The sequence below is a fragment of the Suricata suricatta genome, chromosome 9, assembly GCF_006229205.1.
Source record: "Suricata suricatta isolate VVHF042 chromosome 9, meerkat_22Aug2017_6uvM2_HiC, whole genome shotgun sequence".
NCBI lineage: Eukaryota > Metazoa > Chordata > Mammalia > Carnivora > Herpestidae > Suricata > Suricata suricatta.
In genome coordinates, this window is record NC_043708.1 from 138,163,116 (window position 1) to 138,183,787 (window position 20,672).

Sequence of the window (20,672 nt, forward strand, 5' to 3'; positions counted from 1 at the left end):
CGCGGCCTCCCAGACCCAGCGCCCGCCGCCGCCGCCGCTCAGCCGGGCCGCGACCCCGCAGCCACACTCGGCCCTCGACACGATGGACCCGGCCGTGGCCGCGCAGATGGGCAAGGCGGTGGCCGAGAAGATGCTCCAGTACCGGCGAGACAAGTCAGGATGGAAGATTTGCCGGGAAGGCGTGAGTGAGGAGCTGGGCAGGAAGGGGTCGTGCGGCCTTTGCTCCCCGGGGTCGGGGTCTCCCAAGACCCAGGCTCCTCCTCTTCCCGCTCCTTTCTGCATTCCAAAAGCCAGGAGCTGGATTGGGAGGAGATTCCTTTGTGGGTTGTTTCCTTTAAAAAAAAAAAAATTTCTGGGCCTATTGTGTGCACTCTGACCCCGGGAGACGATTGTCTGACTTTTTCACTGGGTGCCTTGCCCAAGGTCACCTGGCTAGCAAATGGACCAGAAACACCAGGTTCCAAAGCCTGTGTAGCGTGAGCCTCTCTATGTCCCTGGGAGGGTAGCATGGGAATAGTTTTTGCCTGCGCAACTCATGATTTTTAACTGATGCACCGAAATTGCTTGAGGACACAAAATGCATGGTGATTTGGGGGAGGTTTGAAAAACACCCAGAGCTCTTCGACTCAGCCCGTTAAGAGCCCTTGCTCCATCACATTCAGCTTTGTCCAGGACCCCTGCCCTGTCAGCCATTAGTGGGGTACCCTTGGAGAACCCATCTCTCGAGGCTCCGGACTTCCAGACCAGGGGAAGGGGCCAGGCGCTCTCCCAGAGCCTGTCTCGCTCTAAACTCTGCGATTCTGTGCCTTTTGACAGAACGGAGTCTCAGTTTCCTGGAGGCCATCTATGGAGTTCCCAGGGAACCTGTAAGTGCCTTGTCCAAGTTCATCAGAAGAGCCACACCGTTCTTTAGGTGTCTGTGGGTTTGCTTCCTAAAATAATCCCAGTTTAGCCGAGCACCCCGGAGTCACCTCACCAGATCGTCCAGAAAAGCGGCTCATTTTTACCTCGCTCATTTCCAGCAAACCGTCTCTCGTGAAAGCTCACTGTCCATTCCTGCAGGCCCGAGGGGGGGCGGGCTGGTAAACCTCAGCCCCCGATCTGCAAGGCTGTCTCAGAGAGCAGTGACAGATGTGGCATCCGGGCCTGACATGCGACCCCAGGACAAAAAGGGTGTGGTTGATGCTGGCGTCACATTGGTTCTCGTGCTCCAGGTACCGGGGAGAAGGCATCGTGAATGGGACGCCGGAGAAGGTGTGGGGCTGCGTCAAGCCGCTGGCTGGGACCCTGAGAGACCAGTGGGATGAGAACGTGAGCGGCTTCGAAATTATCGAAAGCATCACTGATGTAAGTCTTGGCAGCAGCCGTAACCCGCCCCCGTCCCTCTGGAGGGGGTCCGTGACAGTTCTTGGCGGGGGTCAGTGACCCTGCACCCCCTGGTGCCCAGCAAACACAGGCTGCCCGCGGCTCGCAACGCTCGAGCGCAGGTCCAGGTGGGAGACGGTGTGACCAGTGAGGGGGCGCGGCCCTCAGCGGGGCGCAGAGAACACAGCAGCTGATGCAGGAGCGGGGTGTGAACCAGGCTCTGACGCCCCTCGGGCAGTGCCCGGATTTGACCCAGCAGTGGTTGAAGTACTGCCCTCTGACGGGGCCCTGGTAATGAACGCAGAGTCCTGGCCAGGGGGTGGGGCTTCTCTGCCAGCAGCGGGGCTGTGCCCGGTGGGGGCTCTGGGTGACAGTCTCGCCCTTGGTGAGATGCGTGTCATCTGAGCCAGCACTGCCCACAGTAACGTGCTGTAACCGTGCCGTCTACCAACGTAGCCACTCACCCCTCGTGGCCACAGGGCCCTTGAAACGCGTCAAAGAAGTGAATTGTTAATTTCATTTCTTTTTTTTCACTGCTCCTAATGTAAGTTTCAATAGCCACGTGGAACTATTAGCCATCATATTAGCACAATTCTAGATGGTTCCGTCTGAAGATCGTTAGGCATCAGGAACGTGTAGCCTAAGCACCCACCTCATTCTGATTACGGAAGTTAAGAAGGAGAACAACAAAGTCCTAGCCAACCTGTGTGACATGTGTAGACGGGACGCCTCTTGGGTGTTGACAGAGGTGGCATTGTAAACCCTCCAGCCGTCCCTCGGGGGGTTGGCCATTCAGGAGGACCCAGGTCTTCTTAGCCTGAACTTACAGTTCAGTCCATTGTCACAGAGTGGACATCCCGGCTCCTGAAGGGTGGGGCCACACCCCTGGGGCACAAGAGATACCGAGACAAAGCTGCAACTGAGTCACACGTGGTGACCTCATCACACCGCAGTTCTGTTTTACTCTCTGGTAGCTGATGGAAGAGTCTCAGGTGCTAGTGGGACACACGTCTGCCACTGCTGGTCTCCTTAGTAACAAGCAGCCAGCTGGCCTCCACCTGAGCGAGGATTACGCTCTAACAGGCCCTTTGTGTGGATAGTTTACAGTGGCCTCTATGCCAAGTGATACTTTCCCCGCCTCTTGTGATAGTTAAGTAGCTTCATTTTAAAATAAATTTATCCAGGAGCGTCTGGGTGGCTCAGCCGGTTAAGTGTCCTACTTCAGCTCAGGCCACGATCTTGCAGTTTGTGGGTTCGAGCCCCACGTCGGGCTCTGTGCTGACAGCTCAGAGTGCTACCAGAGATGGTAGAAAAAATTGTGAAGACAATATATAACTACTTACACACAGTGCTTCAGGTTGAGGAACTGTGGGTTAATTAAGGCCCGTGTAGCTGGCATGACCAAATGACGGTCAGTGGCATTTTCGTCCTGGAGGTGACGGCAGGTACATTGGTTTTGGGTGCTTACACTTCTTCTTTTTTTTAACATTTATTTATTTTTGAGAGACCAGCATGAGCAGGGGAGGAGTAGAGAGAGAGGGAGACACAGAATCTGAAGCAGGATCCAGGCTCCGAGCTGTCAGCACAGAGCCCGACGTGGGGCTCGAACCCACGAACCGGGAGATCATGACCTGAGCCGAAGTCAGATGCACAACCGACTGAGCCCCCCAGGTGCCCCGCCATCCCTTATTTTAAAAATATGTCGATGTGCTGTGGGCCAGGACAAATGTCAAGACAGAATAGGATGTTTTAGGTGCAAAAAGGTGGTTTTCTTAAAGCCCAGAGACGGGACCCGGGCCAGAAAGGGCTGCACTGCGGTTGTTAGGAGAGACTAACTATATACTTGAGAGTAGGGTGAAGTAGAGACAGGGAAGTTTCCAGAAAGACTTTCATATGTTAAAGATTCACGGGATCCTTGGAGGCCTGGGGATTGTCAGGATAAGGCTGTTTTCCCCACTAGTAAATCATTAACATGAAGACCTCACGCAGTTTCTGCCGGAATGTTCTACTCAGCCCTCCTCAAGGATTTGTCAGCGGGCTGCGGGTTATAAGGAAATGTAATTTTATCTACATTTCTGTTGCCTTCATTCTCCTCATCATACATGAACACATTTTCCTTAGTCAAGATTTTTTATTATTTTTTCTTGAACTCATTTTTCTATTGCATGTAGGCTACTGAATTTTATCCCAATATATTTATTCTTCAAAGACCTCATTCTATATCATAAATATGTCTATATGTTGAAATCAAATTTTTAGAAGTCCTATGTCTCCTATGACCACAAGGCTCTACGTATTAAAGACATTTGGATTGAGGGGCGCCTAGGTGGCTCAGTCGGTTGAGCATCCAGCTTTGGCTCAGGTCATGATCTCACGGTTCGTGGGTTTGAGCCTCGTGTTGGACTCTGTGCTGACAGCTCAGAGCCTGGAGCCTGCTTCCCATTCTGTGTCTCCCTCTCTCTCTGTCCATCCCCTGCACACGCTGTCTCTCTTTCTCTCAAAAATAAGTAAAACATAAAAGTAATAATAATAATTAATAAAAATCTGGATTGATATAGGATTATAATTTATTAAAATAATATGATTATATTACAAATGTTGATGAAGGAATATTAACCATTAAAAGTAAAATACTTTACATCTGTCATCGGAGGGAGAGCGGTCTTTTCTTCTTGAATTAAGTCATGTGTCCATGAAAAGAGAGGACTTTCCCTTTGAAAGTTAACGGGGGTGCCCCGCAGGCTCGGTCAGTGCAGCATGCGAGTTTTGATCTTGGGGCTGTAGTTTCAAGTCCCACGTTGGATGTAGAGATGCCCTAACAGTAAAGTCTTAAAAAAAAAAAAAGAGCAAGCAAGAAAGAGCCTTTAGGGGCCAGTAGCTGCAGAAGAGAGGAGGCCGTGGGCGGCCGGCGGTACCTCCCCACCGTCCCGTGAAGGGTGAGAATGGAGGGACAGAGCCTCGGCTCGGTGGTGACGAATCTCAAATACTCGAGTTTGAGTGGTCAGATCAGTGATGGACAGACACGGATGGATGAGCCTCGAGCCTGCGGTGTGGGTCACATGCGCTGGCCCCTCCCGTGTCTTACCCGTGTCCCCTTCACCTCTGTCTCCAGACCCCCTCCTTCCGGAGCGTTCTGTAGCGAAATCGGGAGTAGAGGCCGCCTCGTTACTAAAAATAAAAAATCGCTTCTGTCGTTCCTACTACAAGTGTGAGAGCTCAGAAAAAGCCGAACGCCTTGTTTCCAACAGCAAGCTTTGGCCTTTAAAAAAAAAAAAAAAGGTAGACGCCCAAGAGTGGAGAACAGGAAATTCTGACTCTGGCATGCCGTCCCTTGCCTAACTATTGGAGGCAGCATCCTGAAGTGACCCTTTGGCGCCGTGGGGACGGCACGTGATCGGAGTCCGGCCGGTAGGGTGTGCCACGTGCAGACGGGAGGGCGAGGGCGAGCCTGTGCGCAGGCGGGGGTGTTGGGAAGAATGCGGGAGGCTGGCTCGCCTGGGAAAGGAGAGCCGGTGCCCCACAGGGAGCGCCTGCCCACCCGGGGACTCACACCTGCCTGGGCTGACTCACACTTGCCTGTTGTTCTGTCCCCCGCCCCCAGACGGCCCGCCCAGCCGCACCTGACCTGTTCTTCTCCTTTGGGAGCCCGAGAGGGTGGGGCCGCCACGGAGGGGAAACATGGGCTAGAGCCTGGGTGGATTAGGGTGACCTTGGCTTAGGGAGTGGGAGAGAGGGCCAGTGGGGTGCTTGGGAGTGGAGAGGTTCCAGGGGTACTTGCTCCAGGGCCAGGACGTGGGGAAGCAGGAAGCTCCCCGGACACGGCATCTCGGGGTCAGGCAGGTGCAGGCTTAGCCTGAAAACCGAGCCTCTCCCCTCGCCCGTGTCCCAGCTGCTCAGGTCTCCGCGCCTGAGCTTCGTGGTGAATTCCTTCGTCTCCTCACCTGGCAAGTGGGTTAATGACACCCAGTTCTCAGAGCTAGGTTGGGGGCGGGGGGGATGCCTGGGAGCTTTGTCCAGACAGCCTCTCTCTGGACACACAGCCAATGGCAAGTCTTGGGACACTGAGATACAAGCTCGGAATGGCCCTGATCTATACCCTGCAGTCCGCGGTCATCGCTGCCCCTCCCCAGCTCCCCAGACCCTGGGTGTGGGCGGGAGCAGGGACCCTGCGGCCAGCAGCCCGACTCCCCTCTGCTTTACAGACCCTGTGCGTCAGCAGGACCACCACCCCCTCCGCCGCCATGAAGCTCATCTCCCCCAGGGATTTCGTGGACCTGGTGCTGGTCAAGACGTACGAGGATGGGACTCTCACTTCCAACGGTGAGTGCTGCCCGGCTGCCACCAGGGACCCGCACCTGCGGCCCGTGTGCGTGGGCGTCGCCTCGTCGGGCTGGGCGGGGTCGTGAGCCACGGAGGGCTGAGGTGGGAGGGCCCGCGCTAGTGATTTTGTATTTTTTTTCCTTAATGTTTATTCAAGAGGGAGACGAGCAGGGGAGGGGCAGAGAGAGAGGGAGACACAGAATCAGACGCAGGCTCCAGGCTCTGAGCTGTCAGCACAGAGCCCGACACAGGGCTCAAACCCACGAACTGTGAGATCATGACCTGAGTAGAAGTTGGACACTTAAGTGACTGAACCGCCCAGGCCCCCACTAATCTATGTCTAAGTCATCAATTTGGCCGGCTCCCCCAGTTTCTGCTGGGGCTCATAGTCTACACCGAAGACATGCACCACTCAGTGTGACTTCATGGAACCTTCGTGCGCAGCGGGTCACTGAGCCCGTGGGAGCACCTCCCCGTGGGGTTGTGACACCCCCCCTCCTCCCCAGCGGGGAGCAGAGGCGCTGCCGCAGCGTCTTTCACCGGGAAGCCGAAGGCCCCGCCTGAGAACACATGGCGGGTTCCAGGGGGGCCCCCTCTCCTGCCCCCGAGCATTCCACCCTGAAATGTTCTTTCCGCGCTAAGAGGTTGGCGGGCTTAGAGAGGGTGTGTGTGTGTGTGTGTGTGTATGTGTGTGCGTGCATGAGCTCGTACGTGTGCATAGTGTGTGAGCATGAGCGTGTATGCGTGAGTGTAAGGGACACGGACGGGAGGGGAGGGCACGCTCAGGGGCAAGTCACAGGCACCCGTGCCGGCCCCTCGGGCTTCCGAAGCGGGTCTGCGGGCGCGAGGCAGGCACGGTGTCCCGGCTATCGGTGGCTGTCGCCCACTGACGTTGTGCTCTGTCTTCCAGCGGTCAACGTAGAACATCCGTCGTGCCCCCCGAAGCCGGGGTATGTGAGGGGGTTCAACCACCCCTGTGGCTGCTTCTGCGAACCTGTGCCCGGGTAAGGACGGCCTCCTGCACGGCGTCACGTGCCCGCACCTGCGTAGCCCAACTGGGGATCTTTGTGCAGTGAGTGAAGTTAGTACAGTCACAGATGTGCCTGCAGCTCCGTCGGCTTCGACGTCACACGTCAGTGGTGCTGCGTCCCCGGTACCAGGCCAGGGGCGGGACCGCGGGAGGCATAGTGACGTCACACGTCAGTGGTGCGGCGTCCCCGGTGCCAGGCCAGGGGCGGGACCGCGGGGAGGCGTAGTGACGTCACGTCAGTGCTGCGGCGTCCCGGTGCCAGGCCAGGGGCGGGACCGCGGGAGGCGTAGTGACGTCACACGTCAGTGCTGCGGCGTCCCCGGTGCCAGGCCAGGGGCGGGACCGCGGGAGGCGTAGTGACGTCACACGTCAGTGCTGCGGCGTCCCCGGTGCCAGGCCAGGGGCGGGACCGCGGGAGGCATAGTGACGTCACACATCAGTGGTGCGGTGTCCCCGGTACCAGGCCCGGGGAGGGACCGAGGGAGGTGTTCTTGCTGTTTTAATGTGTGACCTCCTCCCTTCAGCCCCATAAGACAGGCTGGGAAAATGTCGTGGTCCCATTTACCAGATGAGAAAACTGAGGCTCTGGGAGGCCCAGGGATCTATGTCGGGTGAAAGGTTTCAGAGGCTGGCAGCGCCGAGCTGGGGGACCCGGAGCGGCTGGCCGTCCCCACCCCGTGTCCCACACAGGGCTGCGTCCCCTCAACGCTGAAGAGGCTGGGGTGCTAGGGGCTGACGGGTGATTCTGAGGGCGTGCAAGCCAGCCCCAGACCTGCGCTCAGGGGCAGTTCTCACAGCTCCGGGCAGGTTGTTACCAGAACTTTCTATGTAAATAATAAGTGAAGGTCCCCTGACAGTGAAAGAACTTGCACTGCGATTATGACCCAGCGTGACCGTTCCGTTGGGGACAGACGCCGGGTGGAAGCAGCATGCCCTCACCAGGCAGTCCCAGGAGGGCCTTGCGGTCCCGGGCCATTACTGACGCCCCGGGTCCAGCACTGCGGGTAACACTTTCCGCTGAGCTGTGTTTCCAAACACCTAGCGGAAGGCTGAGGCCGGACACGGAGGTCGCGGCCGCACACGTCCACCGTGGCCCCCGGGGCAGGTGTGCGCCCCCAGAGCCGTCTCCCTTACCTGCTCGTGTGTCCAGGCAGAGTTCCTGCGGAGGGTTGCGAGGGCTCCGGTGAGCCCCAGGGGGAGGGGCAGCCGGCAGAGGGTGCCGTCCGGGCGGGGCCCAGAGGACGTGAGGCTTTGAGACGCAGGGGTCCAGGCCCCAGACCTGACGGTCCGCGCAGACTGGAGGAGCCGCAGCCCGGAGCCGACATGCCCTCGGCTGACCCCGTCTCTCTCGGGGCCTCGCTTCCCTCTCCGTGCGGCCGGGAGGCGGCAGGGCTTCAAAGGGCCTCCTCATCTGGCCCTTGACCTGCGTGAGGTTTGAGAGACTGCGATGGGCCGGGCAGTGCTGTGGGGGCCTCTGGGGGCGGGTCGCCGTGTCCCGGCCATTCCTCCCGGGGCAGGTGCTCCTCGCCGGCCCAGCGCGCAGCCTCGGTGTCCTGCTACCAGCACGTGACGTGACTCTGCTCTGGTTTGTCCCCAGGGAGCCCGGCAAGACCAGCCTGGTCACCTTCTTCCAGACGGACCTGAGCGGGTACCTGCCGCGGAGCGTGGTGGACTCCTTCTTCCCCCGCAGCATGGCCGGCTTCTACGCCAACCTGGAGAAGGCGGTGAGGACCTTGTACGACTGACGGGCGCCCCAGCCGGCCCGAACTGGCGCCCTCACCACCGAGCCCCGGGCGCCGGGGCGCTGCAGAACGTGCTTCCCATTTGGAACCCGCCTGGGGACAGCTCATCTCCCAAAGGCCAGCCGGCCGGAGCGGCCCCCACCGTCCCGCTCCAGTGCCCCATCCGCTGGCGGTGCGCTCCTCCCCCAGCCGGCCACCGGGCGATGCCCTGTGGTCCACACTTCATGCCAGTCAGTCAGAGACCTCCCGTCCCTGCTGGTCAGAAGGAACCCCCATCGATTCCGGAAACCAGACTCTGCTGCCTTTTCAGCATCCAGGGCTCGGTCCAACCTGTGCCGCAGACCTCACATCTGTGTTCCTGGTGACACTGTACCAGATCTTCCCCTTTAAAAAGATGCCCCTAAAAAAACAGCTTGGAAAATACTGTTTTAATAAATGAGAGAAGTATTAAGGAAAAATACATTCAGTATTTATTTTGTCGTATCTTCCACTTGGTTGTATCAGCCCGTTGGAATGGGTTATTTTTCCTCTCTCCCCTGAGTTAACTCCATCCCAGGAAGGGCGCCTCCATCCCAAACCAGCTCTGCAGCCTTGGGGCAGGAACTCTCTGGAATGATTCTGGACGGAGAGCCACTCCCGCCTCTGCAGACCCTGCAGGTCACAGGCAGGCTGGAGAGCAGGTCCCCGCCAGCAGCCTGGGCCAGAGTGCCCGCACCGGGCTCCACGGCAAGACCACTGGGCCTGCCCGGGCCTCGCCCACCGCAGTGGGTCCTCAGGACCAGGGGGTTCGGCCTTGCCTCCTGGGAGGGGCCTCAGCAGCCCCCCGAAGGCCCCTCCGTCTCTCCGGCCAGGACCGCACAGTCCTGTGGAATTCTCCGGCACCCTCCCCTGCGGTCCCCCACCTCGCTGGTGAGGAAGATCCCTGCGTCTGACCGGAGCCCCCTCCCGTTGTGGCTAGAAGCGTCTGTGGGAAGTTTCCAGAGTCCTGTGCATTGTGTCTCGCTTCCCCATGTCCGCCTGGCCTGCCCGGCTCCTGAATGTGCCGCAGCTGAGCCGGCTTGGAAACGGGAGGCTCCGTGTCCGGGGTGAGAAAGCCCCCTCTCTCCGGGTGGTGAGGCGGCCACGGATCCCACAGTCATGCCGTCAGGAAGTGACGTCACTTCTCAGGAGGTCGGCGTCAGCTCTTGACTTTCACTAAGAACGCCCGGCACTGTTCTGTGTCCGCGGGTCCTGGGCTGAATCCCCAGATGCAGTCGGCTGTGGGCACATCAGCTCAGGAGACCCCGGCAGGTGGGTCCTAGCAGGACGGGGCCGCCCTGTGCAGCCAGGTGGAGAGCCATGCTCCCCAGGCCCCCCCGGGGGCCCTGCCACACTGCTGGCCTCGGGGTAAACTGAGCACTGGACTGGGAGCCCAGAAGCAGGCATCTGGCCCAGTGCCTGCTGCTCACACCCCTGGCATCCCTGTGTGTGGACTTCCGGTCTCTGGGACAATGCAGGGACATAAACCCCAGCCCCAGTCTGGGCAGATGGAATACTGCGGGGGTGGGTTAAGTCCTGCACAAAGCCAAGAGCCAGGGCTGTGGGAGAGGCCATCGGAAGGCTCACCCGTGCGGCCTTGACCTGGGGCTGGGGACCCTGGCGTCCCTGGAGGGGCTGGAGACCCTGCTTGCAGAGGCTATTCTGGGCCTCGGCCCTGGGGAAGGCCGCTGAGGAGGCCACACCTCCCACGGAAATCCCAGAACCGTGAAGGGCAAATAGAGGGACTTTGTTGTGGGACCATGCCGGTTCCCAGACTGGAGACCCCTCAGCCTGGACGCTGGACAGCTGACCAGCCGTGGCGTCCTGAGCAGCCATGTTGTCCATGAGCTGGGCGAGCGGCCACCTTCTGACACCCACGGTTGCGCCCCGGCCCTGACACCAGCCTACGCCTCTCGCTCACTCGTCTTGTCCGGCCTCACAGGACGCTCGCTGTGTCCCTGGCCCGTGGCTGGCAGTGCGCTCGGGCACGTCCCCTCCCCCGAGTCCCCACGGACAGCCACGTCCTCCGTCCCTGACCTGGCCACTTGCCCCACGACTGCCTGATGACAGGAATCGTCACCATGCGAGATGGTGGGGACAGGGCTGTGCCTCAGGTCCCGGGGCCTCGCCCCCCAGCCCCGAGTGGGCACACGGTGACGTCCCCTGGGGTGGGTCCAGGGCTGAGTCGCTCCTTCCCGGGCTGGGGCTTCAGGGTTTCTATTAAGCGTGGAGAACCGGTCCACGTGGCGTCTCAGAGCTGGTGCCTCTGTCCGGGGCTCCACGGGATTCAGAAGGCCGTGCACAAGGCAGCAGGCAGGACAGGGCCACGCCAAGCCCCCCGGCCTCCCGGGACGAACGGGTCGGCAAGCAGACGCTCACGGCCATCCGGTCACTAACAGCACTCTCGAGAAGATGAGGCCCCGGTGGCTCTTCCGAGAGTTCACTGCCAGGAAACGGTCTTCAGCTCCTCACCCGCTGGGGAAGCCGCCAGGTCCCGGCACACGGCCCCAGCGCTCCTGGCCCGGCAATAGCTCGTTTTCCTGTTGTCTGGTCTCCGAGACAGACGAGGGGCTGAAGGCGGCCCAGGGTCGGGCCCGAGGGCGCTGGCGGCTGCTCATGCGTTTCTTTGTCCTGAGCTTGGTAGTCAGGCATTAAGAGGTGACCACACCGGACATCTCCGGTTTTCTGCCTCATCGTTTGCCGTCGTGGACAAGGCCCCTGGGGTCCCTCTCGATACAATGGTGGCAAATCGTGCCCTGTAGGCACTGCTGTCGTCAGCAAGACATGGCCCCTTTAGTGCCATCCGTGCTTGGCGCCAGGTAGGTGAGTGGTAGCAATGTTTATCCAGCCCCTCGTGCTAGTGCTGTGGGCACGCCTGCCCGTGCTTGGAGTGCCACCTCTCCTCTGCTACCTCGCCCCCCAACGAGACACCACCCTTGCTAGGATCGAGTCTCCGACCCGACCTACACCAGTTTTGCAAATGCTTCGTGCGGTAGAGTGTGTTTTCCCAAAGTGGCCCAGAAGCATTCCCCTCGCCCCGTGCCTGGGCCGGGTCCCGCGGGGCAGGTGCAGCAGAAGACGCCCGTGTGGCCCCAACACAAGCTCTCTCGCTCTCGGGGACACTCACCCTTGCACCTGCCGCCGTGCCGTGAGGAAGCCGGGCCCCCGGGCGAGGCCCCCTGTGAGCGCTGGGGCTCACGGCCCCGACGCGCGGTTCCAGCCGCCAGCCGGCACCAGCCGCGAGACAACGACCCTCGGGGGCTGCGCCCCGCCCTTGGGGTGCCCCGGCTCAGGCCCAGTGAGGCGGGATGGCCGGGCCTCTCCAGGCTGGCCCTCAGGGCAGCCTCGCAGGAGCCACAAATGCTGTTTGGGGGCCGGCCTCCCGCGGCTCCAGGACGGGGGGCACCTGCAAAGCAGGACACGGATTTCGTATCAAATGTAACGAGTCCGTTTTATTTACAGCACCACAATACTGTCATTGCGCTCTCTGCCCACAGCCTGCAGGTGGTACCAGCCTCCCGGGGGTGACCGTGCCCCTGCCCGCGGCGGGATGCCGTCCCGGGAGGTCTGCCGCCGCCTCCAGGCGGGATGAGCAGTGACCCTGAGAATTAGCGGCTGTGAGGAGCCGCTGGGCCTAGGGGTCGCCCGGCGCTGCGGTCCCCGAGGCCTGGAGGCCTCTCCTGCGGATGACGACAGTGACGGGGCCGTCGGGCAGTGTCTTGATGATGCTCCAGGCCTCGAACCGCGTGAGGCCCTGCGCGGCGGTGCCGGCCAAGTGTAGGATTTCGTCTCCCGGCTGGACTGTCTCGCTCGGCTCCGAGGCCGCCCCTGGGAGCGGGGAGAAGAGGAAGACAGGCGGCTCGGGTGACGGGGACAAGCAAGGGCTCCTCCCACCGCGGTCTCTGGGGAGCCGGGGCCTCCCTTGGGGGCTTGGCGCTCGTTCTCAAACGGGGCATCTCCTCAACTGGGGACTTCGAGGTTGGCATGCCAGGCTCCAGCTCCGTGGCCCTTGGGAAAGGCGCTGCCCATGCGGTCCCCACAGGAGGGCGGTCCCGGCAGCTCGGAGCCCAGAGCCTGGCTGGGGAGCCTCCGTGAGTTACCGAACCCTCCGGGCCCGTCGCCCTCACGCCGCATGGACGCCAGCCCGCCACTGCCGTTCACATGTGGTCTTGCCCTTCTGACGGGCTGGCCAGGCAGCAGGTGGCGTGGGGAGGGGTGGGTGAGCCACCCAGCTCGCTGGCCCCGAACGGCCTGAGAAAAGTTAAAAAGGTCCTCCCCAGAGTTGGAGTAAGCAGGGCTTCCTGGGGGACCCCGTGCACCCCCAGGGCCCAGCGGCCACGGTGGGGCCCCGTCTGACAGGCCCAGATGCACCCCCACCTGCGCGTGGACGAGGAGCCTGCGGCCCCGGGAGGCCGCGGTCCCGCAGCAGGTGAGAGGCAGAGCGGAGACCAGAGCCCAGGTCTCCGGCCTGGAGCCCGGGGCCCCCACGGCCTGCTGCGGCTCGGGCGCGCCACGGAGGGGCAGGGAGGACTCGGGGGCGGCTTTCTGTGGTGGCTGCGGGCCATTCACACCCTTCACCAGACAAGCCGGGGACCCCCACTCAGTGCCGCTCCACCATGATGGACGAAATGTCAAAGTGTTAACCGAAGGCAGGAGCCGACGGTCCGGGATCAGGGGGCCCAGTGAGGCCGGGTGTGTGCGGGGAGAAAGTCAGACTGGCCTCAGGTTAAACTTTGATATTTTGTTCATTATGGATTTTTTAAAATTCATTTTAATTTTTAAAAATGTCACATTGGCAAGGGCGCCTGGGTGGCTCAGTTGGTTAAGCATCTGACTTCAGCTCAGGTCATGATCTCACGGTTCATGGGTTTGAGCCCCGAGTCAGGCTCTGTGCTGACAGCTAGTTCAGAGCCTGGAGGCTACTTCTGATTCTGTCCCTCTCTCTCTCTCTCTCTGACCTTCCCCTGCTCGCACTGTCTCTGTCTCTCAAAAATAAATAAAACACATTAAAAAAATTTTTTAAAAAGGTGGGGGGGGGGTGCCTGGGTGGCTCAGTCATTTAAGCGTCTAGCTTCGGCTCAGGTCATGATCTCATGGTCCGTGGGTTTGAGCCCCGCATCGGGCTCTGTGCTGACAGCTCAGAGCCTGGAGCCTGTTTCAGATTCTGTGTCTCCCTCTCTCTCTGCCCCTCCCCTGCTTGTGCTCTGTCTCTCTCAAAAATAAACAAATTTTTAAACATTTTACATCATCGCATTGATTACTGCAGGTTTCAGGACCCCTTTTGCTGTCGTGCCCAGGGCAGTGCGGCGCCGGCCTCACCGTCCCCCCGCCATGCCCAGGGGACCAGGCCTGGGGCTGCGTCACTGACGAGGACCCAGGGAAATAGAAGTAGCCAGGACGTCCGAGCCACGGAGCAAAGGCAGAAAGCACAGACGCAGTCCCTACGTGGCCGGCCTGCCTCTTGCAGGGCTTGGACTTGTAGGGACCACCATGGCCCAGAGGTGCTCCGAGGCCTCACTCGCCACCGGAGGGAATCAGCCGGACGCACAGCTCACCTTTGAAAATCCTGTTAACGGTGAGGGGCTTGTCCCCGAGCAGGGAGCCCTTGCCGCCTTCCAGGCTGAAGCCCAGCCCCGCCGGGGTCTTCTCCAGGGTCACTGTGTGCACCGTGGCCTCTGCTGCAGGGGGAGCGTGGGGACCAGTTAGGGACACCCTCCCTCCAGGCCACAGCCGCCCGTGTGGCAGCCCACGCTTCTTAGGGCCAGCATCACGAGCAGCAGGACCGGCCCCCCGTGGCCACAGGGCTTCCCCCCCCCCAGCCGGGAGGACGGGGGAGTCGGGGCGCTTACTGGAATCCACAGAAACGTCGCTGGCCACGGAGGCCGAATCCGTGGACGAGTTCAGGTCGGGCGTGGCCTCCAGGGCCGGCTTCCGGGTGACGATCACGGCCTGCTTCGGGTCCCGCGCTTGGCGGAGGATGGCCAGCGCGTCGCTGTGCGTGGCGCCCTTGAGGGACTTGCCGTTGATGGAGAGGACCTCGTTGCCCTTCTGGATGGTTCCCTCCTGGGAGGCCAGCCCGTGGGGGAACACCCTGTGCACCTGGCAGACAGCAGGGGGTCAGGACCTGGGGGTCAGGCCCGCACGAGGGTCCAAGCCAGCCAGCCGGCCCTGAAGGCTGCTTCCTGGGAGGTCTGGACATTTCTAGAGCTTCCCCCCGACACAAAAATTCTGATCCAGTTCAAAGGGGCCACCTCTCCTGGCCCCTTTCTGCAAAATATGTGCAATTAAAAAAAATCTCAAGTCTGGGGCGCCTGGGGGCTCAGTCGGTTGCGGGTCCAACTTTGGCTCAGGTCGTGATCTCGTGGTTGGTGAGTTCGAACCTGCTTCAGATTCTGCGTCTCCCTCTCTCTCTGCCCCTCCCCTGCTCACACTGTGTGTCTCTCTCTCAAAAATAAATAAATGTTAAAAAAATTTTTTTAATCTCGTGTGTTTGTTCCTTTAACGAGGAAACTTCCGACGTGTGTTAAGAGGACCCCAGGGTAGTGGGCACGGCCGTCACTGAGCCGTGTCACGTTATCACGGAACCAGGCTCCCCGTCTCTCTAGGTGGTCTTGGGTTCGGAAAACGCCGGTGCGGCCGTCAGACGCGGTGCAGAGCCTCAGGCCACACGCGGGGCCCAAGCACGAGCAGAAGCCCGGCCCGGGCCCCTCGGGCGTCTCCTCTACTGGCGACGCGTCCGCAGCACCAAGTCCGCCTTCTGAGGCGAGGGGCAGAGGGGTTTAGACCAGCCAGTGAGCGCCCAGCGTGGCCCTCGGTCCTGGCCGGGGCTCAGCTGAGCTCTCCTGCAGGCCCCGGGGAAGGCACAGAAGCGGCCGCGCCCGACCGGCAGAGGGGAGGCCTGGCCGCGCGGCCTCCTCCGGGGTTTGAGTGGCTGCAGTGTCTCAGGGCCGCTGGCCACACCGGGTGGGGAGACGTCACCCCTCAGGGCAGACCAAGTTCCCAAGTGCTGTTCGCTCAGGCCAGCCCTCTCCTCTCTTCAAATAGTAGGTCAGCCCCCCAACCGGGCGTCCCTGCACAGTTCTCTGTGAGCTCGGGGACAGAAATACGTCCTCCGCGGTTTCGGGTGCTTTTTGTGTGGTTGAGAGCCTGCTTGTGGAGACGGAAGTCACTGCTCACACACGGTGACTCCAGAATGACCAGTGGAAGTGGCCCGGTGACCTGGCGGGAGGGCGGTGTGTTCAGTGCTGGCTGGAGACAAACTGGAGGGCCCGTTTTCGCCCGGACGAGGAAATCCATGCCCGTCACCCGGAGTCAACAGGGCTGCGCGGCAGGGATCCGCAGACGGAGAGGCCGCGTCACAGCTCAGTCCAGCAGGAGGGGACGACCAGAGCCATCGGGCCAGACAGGAGCAGTGGGGCGAGGGCGTCGGCAGAATAACGGGTCCGCGGAGGAGGTGCAGGCGACACGGGCTGCTGCCTCCCGCTCCCCCCACAGGCTCCGCAGCTGCCGAGGGAACGGGGCTGGACCACAAGACCGGAAGCCTGGGCTGTGCTCGGTGAGCCGGGCACAGGGACGCCCCTTCCTCTTTCCAGCGTGGCCCTGCCGCCCCAGCCAACCGCCATCAGCCTCGCTGGTCTCCAAGCCGACGCCCCCAGCTCTCCGAGCAGGCAGAACTGGAACAAGGCGGCGGGGGGCAGGGGGGGGGGGGAGCTCTGCATCCGTGTCCCGCGCTGGCATCAGCCCCGCTGCGCAGCTTTTCACGGAGGCCCACGGTCACGGTCACTCTTGCCTGCACGTGTGGTACTTAGCAGGCGACTGCTCCGTGTGTCCCACACGAGACATTGGATAAAATTCGCTTCGGATTTTTGCTGTGGTTGTTGGCTTGAAGTTCACAGGACGTACAACAGACCATTTAAAGCAAACTGTTCAGTGACATTTAGCAGGTTCCAGGGTTGTGGTTGCTGTTATTGTTTTTAAACCTCCCTCCAGACAGAACCTGCAGCAGCGCAGGCGTCAGGGCCTTAACCTTGCAAGGTTCTGGTCGGCCAGACCCGGCGAGGCCAGGACGCCTGTCATTTTCTACGGGTGACTCAGGTTCCTTCTGGCACATCCACCTTGTGTGGCGCACAGACACCTTCCATGTCACGTTAAGAATGGGGACAAGGGCACGCTACGGAGGACGGCAGGGTCACAGAGGCGACTGTCACTCTGCCTCTTGGAAAGGATGGGCCCTGTCAGCCCCCACGGGAACCCCGCACAGCGGCCTGGTGCCAGGAGCTCCTCCGGGCCCCTGTTCTCCCTCCAGGGCCATGGCCACCAGCTCCCACGCACCCCAGCGCCGGGCCACTCACCGTGATCACCTTGTTCTCGAGATCCGCTCCTCCCGCCAGGCTGAACCCAAGGCCAGCCCCCTCCTCCTTGTGCAGGATGGTGACGTGGATCTGGTCTAGTTGCTGCGGAAGGAGACGCCCATATTTAAAACGTGCACCGCGCCGTCGTGAGCAGTTTAACAAGTGTGAGGCGTCGGGCCGATGTGATCTCGAGCCCCAGCTCAGTCACGTGCCCAGTGACGTCACCTCCTCAAACCTGTCCCATCATCTGGACAGAGAGGACCGTGCCTTCCGGTATCCTCGGAAGCTTCCAGAAGTGTGTGTGTGAAGCAACGGGTGCAGCTCCCCCCCTTCCCCAGCTGCACGCCCTCAGCCACACCTGTTCAACCTGCCAGGTGCCACTAGGCCAGCCCGGAAACCCAGCAGGTCGGTGACTGTGCCGGTGACGCAACTCTGCATTTCAGCGACACTGGCCACCCCAGGGGTCAGCCCTCTTCTGCGGGAAGTGCTTGCTCCTTCTCTCTTCCTGCTCCTCCTGGGGGCACAGCAGCCCAGGAAGGAGGCCGGGTGTCCCGGGTCCGCACACACCCACACACTCATGCCCGCAGAGGCCCACGCACACGGGCTTCCGGCCTGCATGAGGGCTCACAGGGAGCCCGAGCCGTCCTTCTGCACTGACTGAAATCCGAGAAGCTTGACCCGGTCTTGACCTGAGGCCTCGGGCTGAAATGCAGCCGGGGGGGAGGTGGGGGCGAGGTGGGGGCATGCAGATTGGCAGGCAGATCACTCACAGGAGCAAACTGTCAGACCAGAGACATTTCGGGGTGAGGGGGTGATGAGGGGGCGAGGGGAGCTGCAGGGAACCGGGGGACACATCCCCCGCAGGAAAGCGCCGGCCACGTAGCAGTGTAGACCCAGTGCTACTGACTGGCCCCTTTGAGCAAAGAGAAGCCAGACGACCGGGCATCAATCCGGATTTTCTCACATTCGGACTCTAATAATTTATAGCATCCCCACGCGGACCGAATAAGATGCACCTGCAGCTGGACCTGGCTCTGGGCCCAGCAGTTTGCACCTGCTGCTGGGGAGTAAGAACTCACTCGCTCTGGCGCCCTGGGACCCTGTGGTGCAGCTGACGCTGTGATCCTTTCTCTGGAGTCCCCAGGACCCAGAGGGACACCCACCTCTGCCCCAGCATTGGCCCACATCTGCCCCCTGTGGCCCAGCTGTCAGGTTACCTGCCCTCTCAGAGGCCCTGGTCCAGCAGAAAGGCAGACAGCCTCCCCGCGGCACCTGCACGAGTCAGCTGTCTGTACTTTATAGGACACTTCCGCCAACACCTCCGCCTCTGCTAGTTCATTTGAATAAAGCAGGGGGGTGGGGGGGGGTCCCAGGGTGGAGGTGATGCGTGAATCTTGTGTGCCTCAGGCTAGGCCACACCCTTGATCTGCGGATTCCAACTCTGATCCTCCCTCATTCCTGCACCCCAGGACAGACAATTCTGGGGCAAAACGCCTGTGCAGACCCGGGAACCCAGGAGGGGGCGAGCCCTTGAGCCGGTGCTCGCCGAGCTGAGCTGAGCTGACCCCCACGGGCCCTGCCACTTCCTCCCCTGCGCAGCTTGCAGCTGCGCTCAGCAGCCGACGGGAAGTGGGACTTTGAGGGCCCTTGCACGCCTGGAAGCAGCCATCTCTGGTGCAGGGCGGGTCCCCGGGGCGGGAGCTCGGAACAACAGACAGCGCTCCGCCCTCAAACATCTGGACGTGACCGCCAGGCCGGCAGCCCGTGGGATGGGCACGGGGCACAGAACTTGGAGAAAGAAAACCTCTGTGACCTTGAGCCTCACCTGCCTCCTTCAGAAAACAGTTCAAAAGATGCAAGGAGCCAATGACCACAAACCCTTAGAAGTGACCGAGCTCCCTTGGAGCGAGGCACCGTCTCCCTCCACGAGCTGGGAGACCCCGGGGCCGCCTCCCGCAGCTCCAAGGAGCTGCCTCCGCTCTGGCCAGTGCTCGAGTCCGGCCTTGGTCATTGTAGGCGCTTGCAAAGGAAGCCTACCTTTAAGGTCGCCTCATCCAGCACCTTCACTTCCTCGATTAGCTTCTTTAATTCCTCGGCGCTCAGCAGGGAGATGACCGACTGGCCGGACGGAGGGGCGCAGAGGTCCCGGCCGTCCGCCTCCGTGGGCTCCCCGAGCCCCTCCGTGTACTCTCTCAGCTCTGAAAGGCTTTGATACAGAAACAGCACGCTGACCGCCCAGAGCGGGGCTGGGCGTTGGCGTGCATTCTGTTCTTCGGTGCGAGAAATCGGCGCAGCTGCCAATATTCCCTGCACCCCAGCCACGCGGAAACCGGGGCTTACGAGGGGCAACGCCTTGTGTGTGGTCACACGGCCGGAGATGCCCGGGCCTGGGACTCCCAATCGCAGACCGTGGTGTGTCTGACTCCAGAGTCAGTGTCTCCAAACCTGGCATCTGCCCCCCGGGTAGAGCGGACGCTGCGGATGACCCGCGCCAGGGCTGACGGCCCAGACATGCGTTCCCTGCCCTCCACAGCCGCCCACGGCACCTGCGTGTCCCCCGGGCACCTGACCACCACAGATGGCACCCACACCGCTGGAAACTGGCCTCCCTTTTTCTCGGGAACTTATTTTGATATTTGTAGCCGGTTCTTTCCAGCTACACCCCCGTATTTTGCAGGAAACTGTGGTTTCGGTGACAGGAAACTATTTCCCCTTCTGGTTGGCAGACCTTTACTGCCAGAAGGCGAAGACGTCCCACGGCAGTAAATTCCGAGGGGGAGGCAGCTCCTCAGCCCGGGAGAGCCAACTACCGGGACCCTCAGCCTCCCACTGTCCCGCTCCGCCTGGCGACCCAGGCGCTGGTCCGGCCGTCCAGGCCCCGCCCTCAGTGAGCCACCAGGTCCCTGCTGCTCCTTCCCCGGCTGTCTGCAGCGGCCGCAGCGTGAAACGTCAGGGCCAACGGGACCCAAACACTTCTCGGCGGGGTCAGAATTAGACATACAGCTGGCCAATGCTGTATGACCTCCGGCTTTTGGAGCAAGCCCTGCCCACCTCCCAGTCTCAGCTGAGGAGGGGACGCGGGTGAGGGACCCGCTCGCGGCCAGGGAGTCAGTGCCGGAGCCAGGGCTGGGCCCCCGGCCTCCTGACGCCCAGTGCAGGGCGCGCCTGGATCCCTTCCGGGGCCGAGTGGGGGCAGGGGTGGGGGTGCAGGGGTAGGAGCCGCCAGGCAGACCAGCCCTGTGGTACCCCCGAGACGGGGGGGGGGGGGGGAAGGGCAGCGGGGGTGAAAGCAGCGCCGGTTGTACTCACTTGAGCGAGAACCCCGTGTCCGGGGCAGGCGGCTCTGCAGCCCCGTTAGCGGCCGGGGCATCGCTGGCTGCCGACGCAGGACAACCGCCGTCCTTGGGGGTGCAGGGAGTCTGGCCCCCGGAGACGGAGGACGGGAGGCACAGCAAGGACTTCATGACGGCCGATGACAGCCGGCTGCTGAGGGCGTAGAGCTGACTGGACCGCTCGTCCGGCGGCGTCTCCCAGGACGGGGTCCTGGACAGCGGGAAGCTTCGTGCCCGCTGGCTGGGGGCCTTGACCACCGGGCCTCGAGGCTCCTCGGCGGGTGTGGACCGCAGCCTCCGGAGAGGGTCGGGGTCAGCGGGGAGGGCTTTCTGGCTGGACTGCCGTCCCGGGAGAGGGGACCCCGACGCACCCGGGTCCCCGGGGTTGGAGGGGGCGGGGGGGCCCCAAGGCACCTGCTCTGGCTCTGGCGGCCGAGGCTCAGCGGCAGGGGCAGCCCCTGGCCCCGAGAGGCCAGACCCCCGACCGCCCTCCTGCTCCCCCGGAGGCTGTGCC

The 20,672-nt window shown here is 61.7% G+C and overlaps 2 protein-coding genes across 2 annotated transcripts in view; one reads left to right on the plus strand and one right to left on the minus strand.

The window, feature by feature from the left end:
* Positions 1-6: 6 nt before the first annotated feature.
* On the plus strand, positions 7-8,936 carry STARD5 (StAR related lipid transfer domain containing 5). The gene is made up of 6 exons (XM_029950929.1): positions 7-181; positions 817-866; positions 1,215-1,347; positions 5,568-5,685; positions 6,596-6,689; positions 8,313-8,936. The coding sequence occupies exons 1-6, from the start codon at positions 83-85 to the stop codon at positions 8,458-8,460; spliced, it is 642 nt and encodes a 213-aa protein (XP_029806789.1). The 5' UTR covers positions 7-82; the 3' UTR covers positions 8,461-8,936.
* Positions 8,937-11,900: 2,964 nt separating this feature from the next.
* Positions 11,901-20,672, minus strand: part of IL16 (interleukin 16) — an 80,762-nt gene continuing 71,990 nt past the window's right edge. Inside the window, exons 17-22 of the mRNA XM_029952313.1 lie at positions 20,136-20,665; positions 18,864-19,032; positions 16,827-16,928; positions 14,325-14,574; positions 14,031-14,153; positions 11,901-12,303 (exon numbers count right to left, since the gene is read on the minus strand). Of these exons, the coding sequence (XP_029808173.1) occupies positions 12,110-12,303; positions 14,031-14,153; positions 14,325-14,574; positions 16,827-16,928; positions 18,864-19,032; positions 20,136-20,665 (1,368 nt within the window). The 3' untranslated portion in view covers positions 11,901-12,109. The remainder of the gene's footprint in view (positions 12,304-14,030; positions 14,154-14,324; positions 14,575-16,826; positions 16,929-18,863; positions 19,033-20,135; positions 20,666-20,672) is intronic.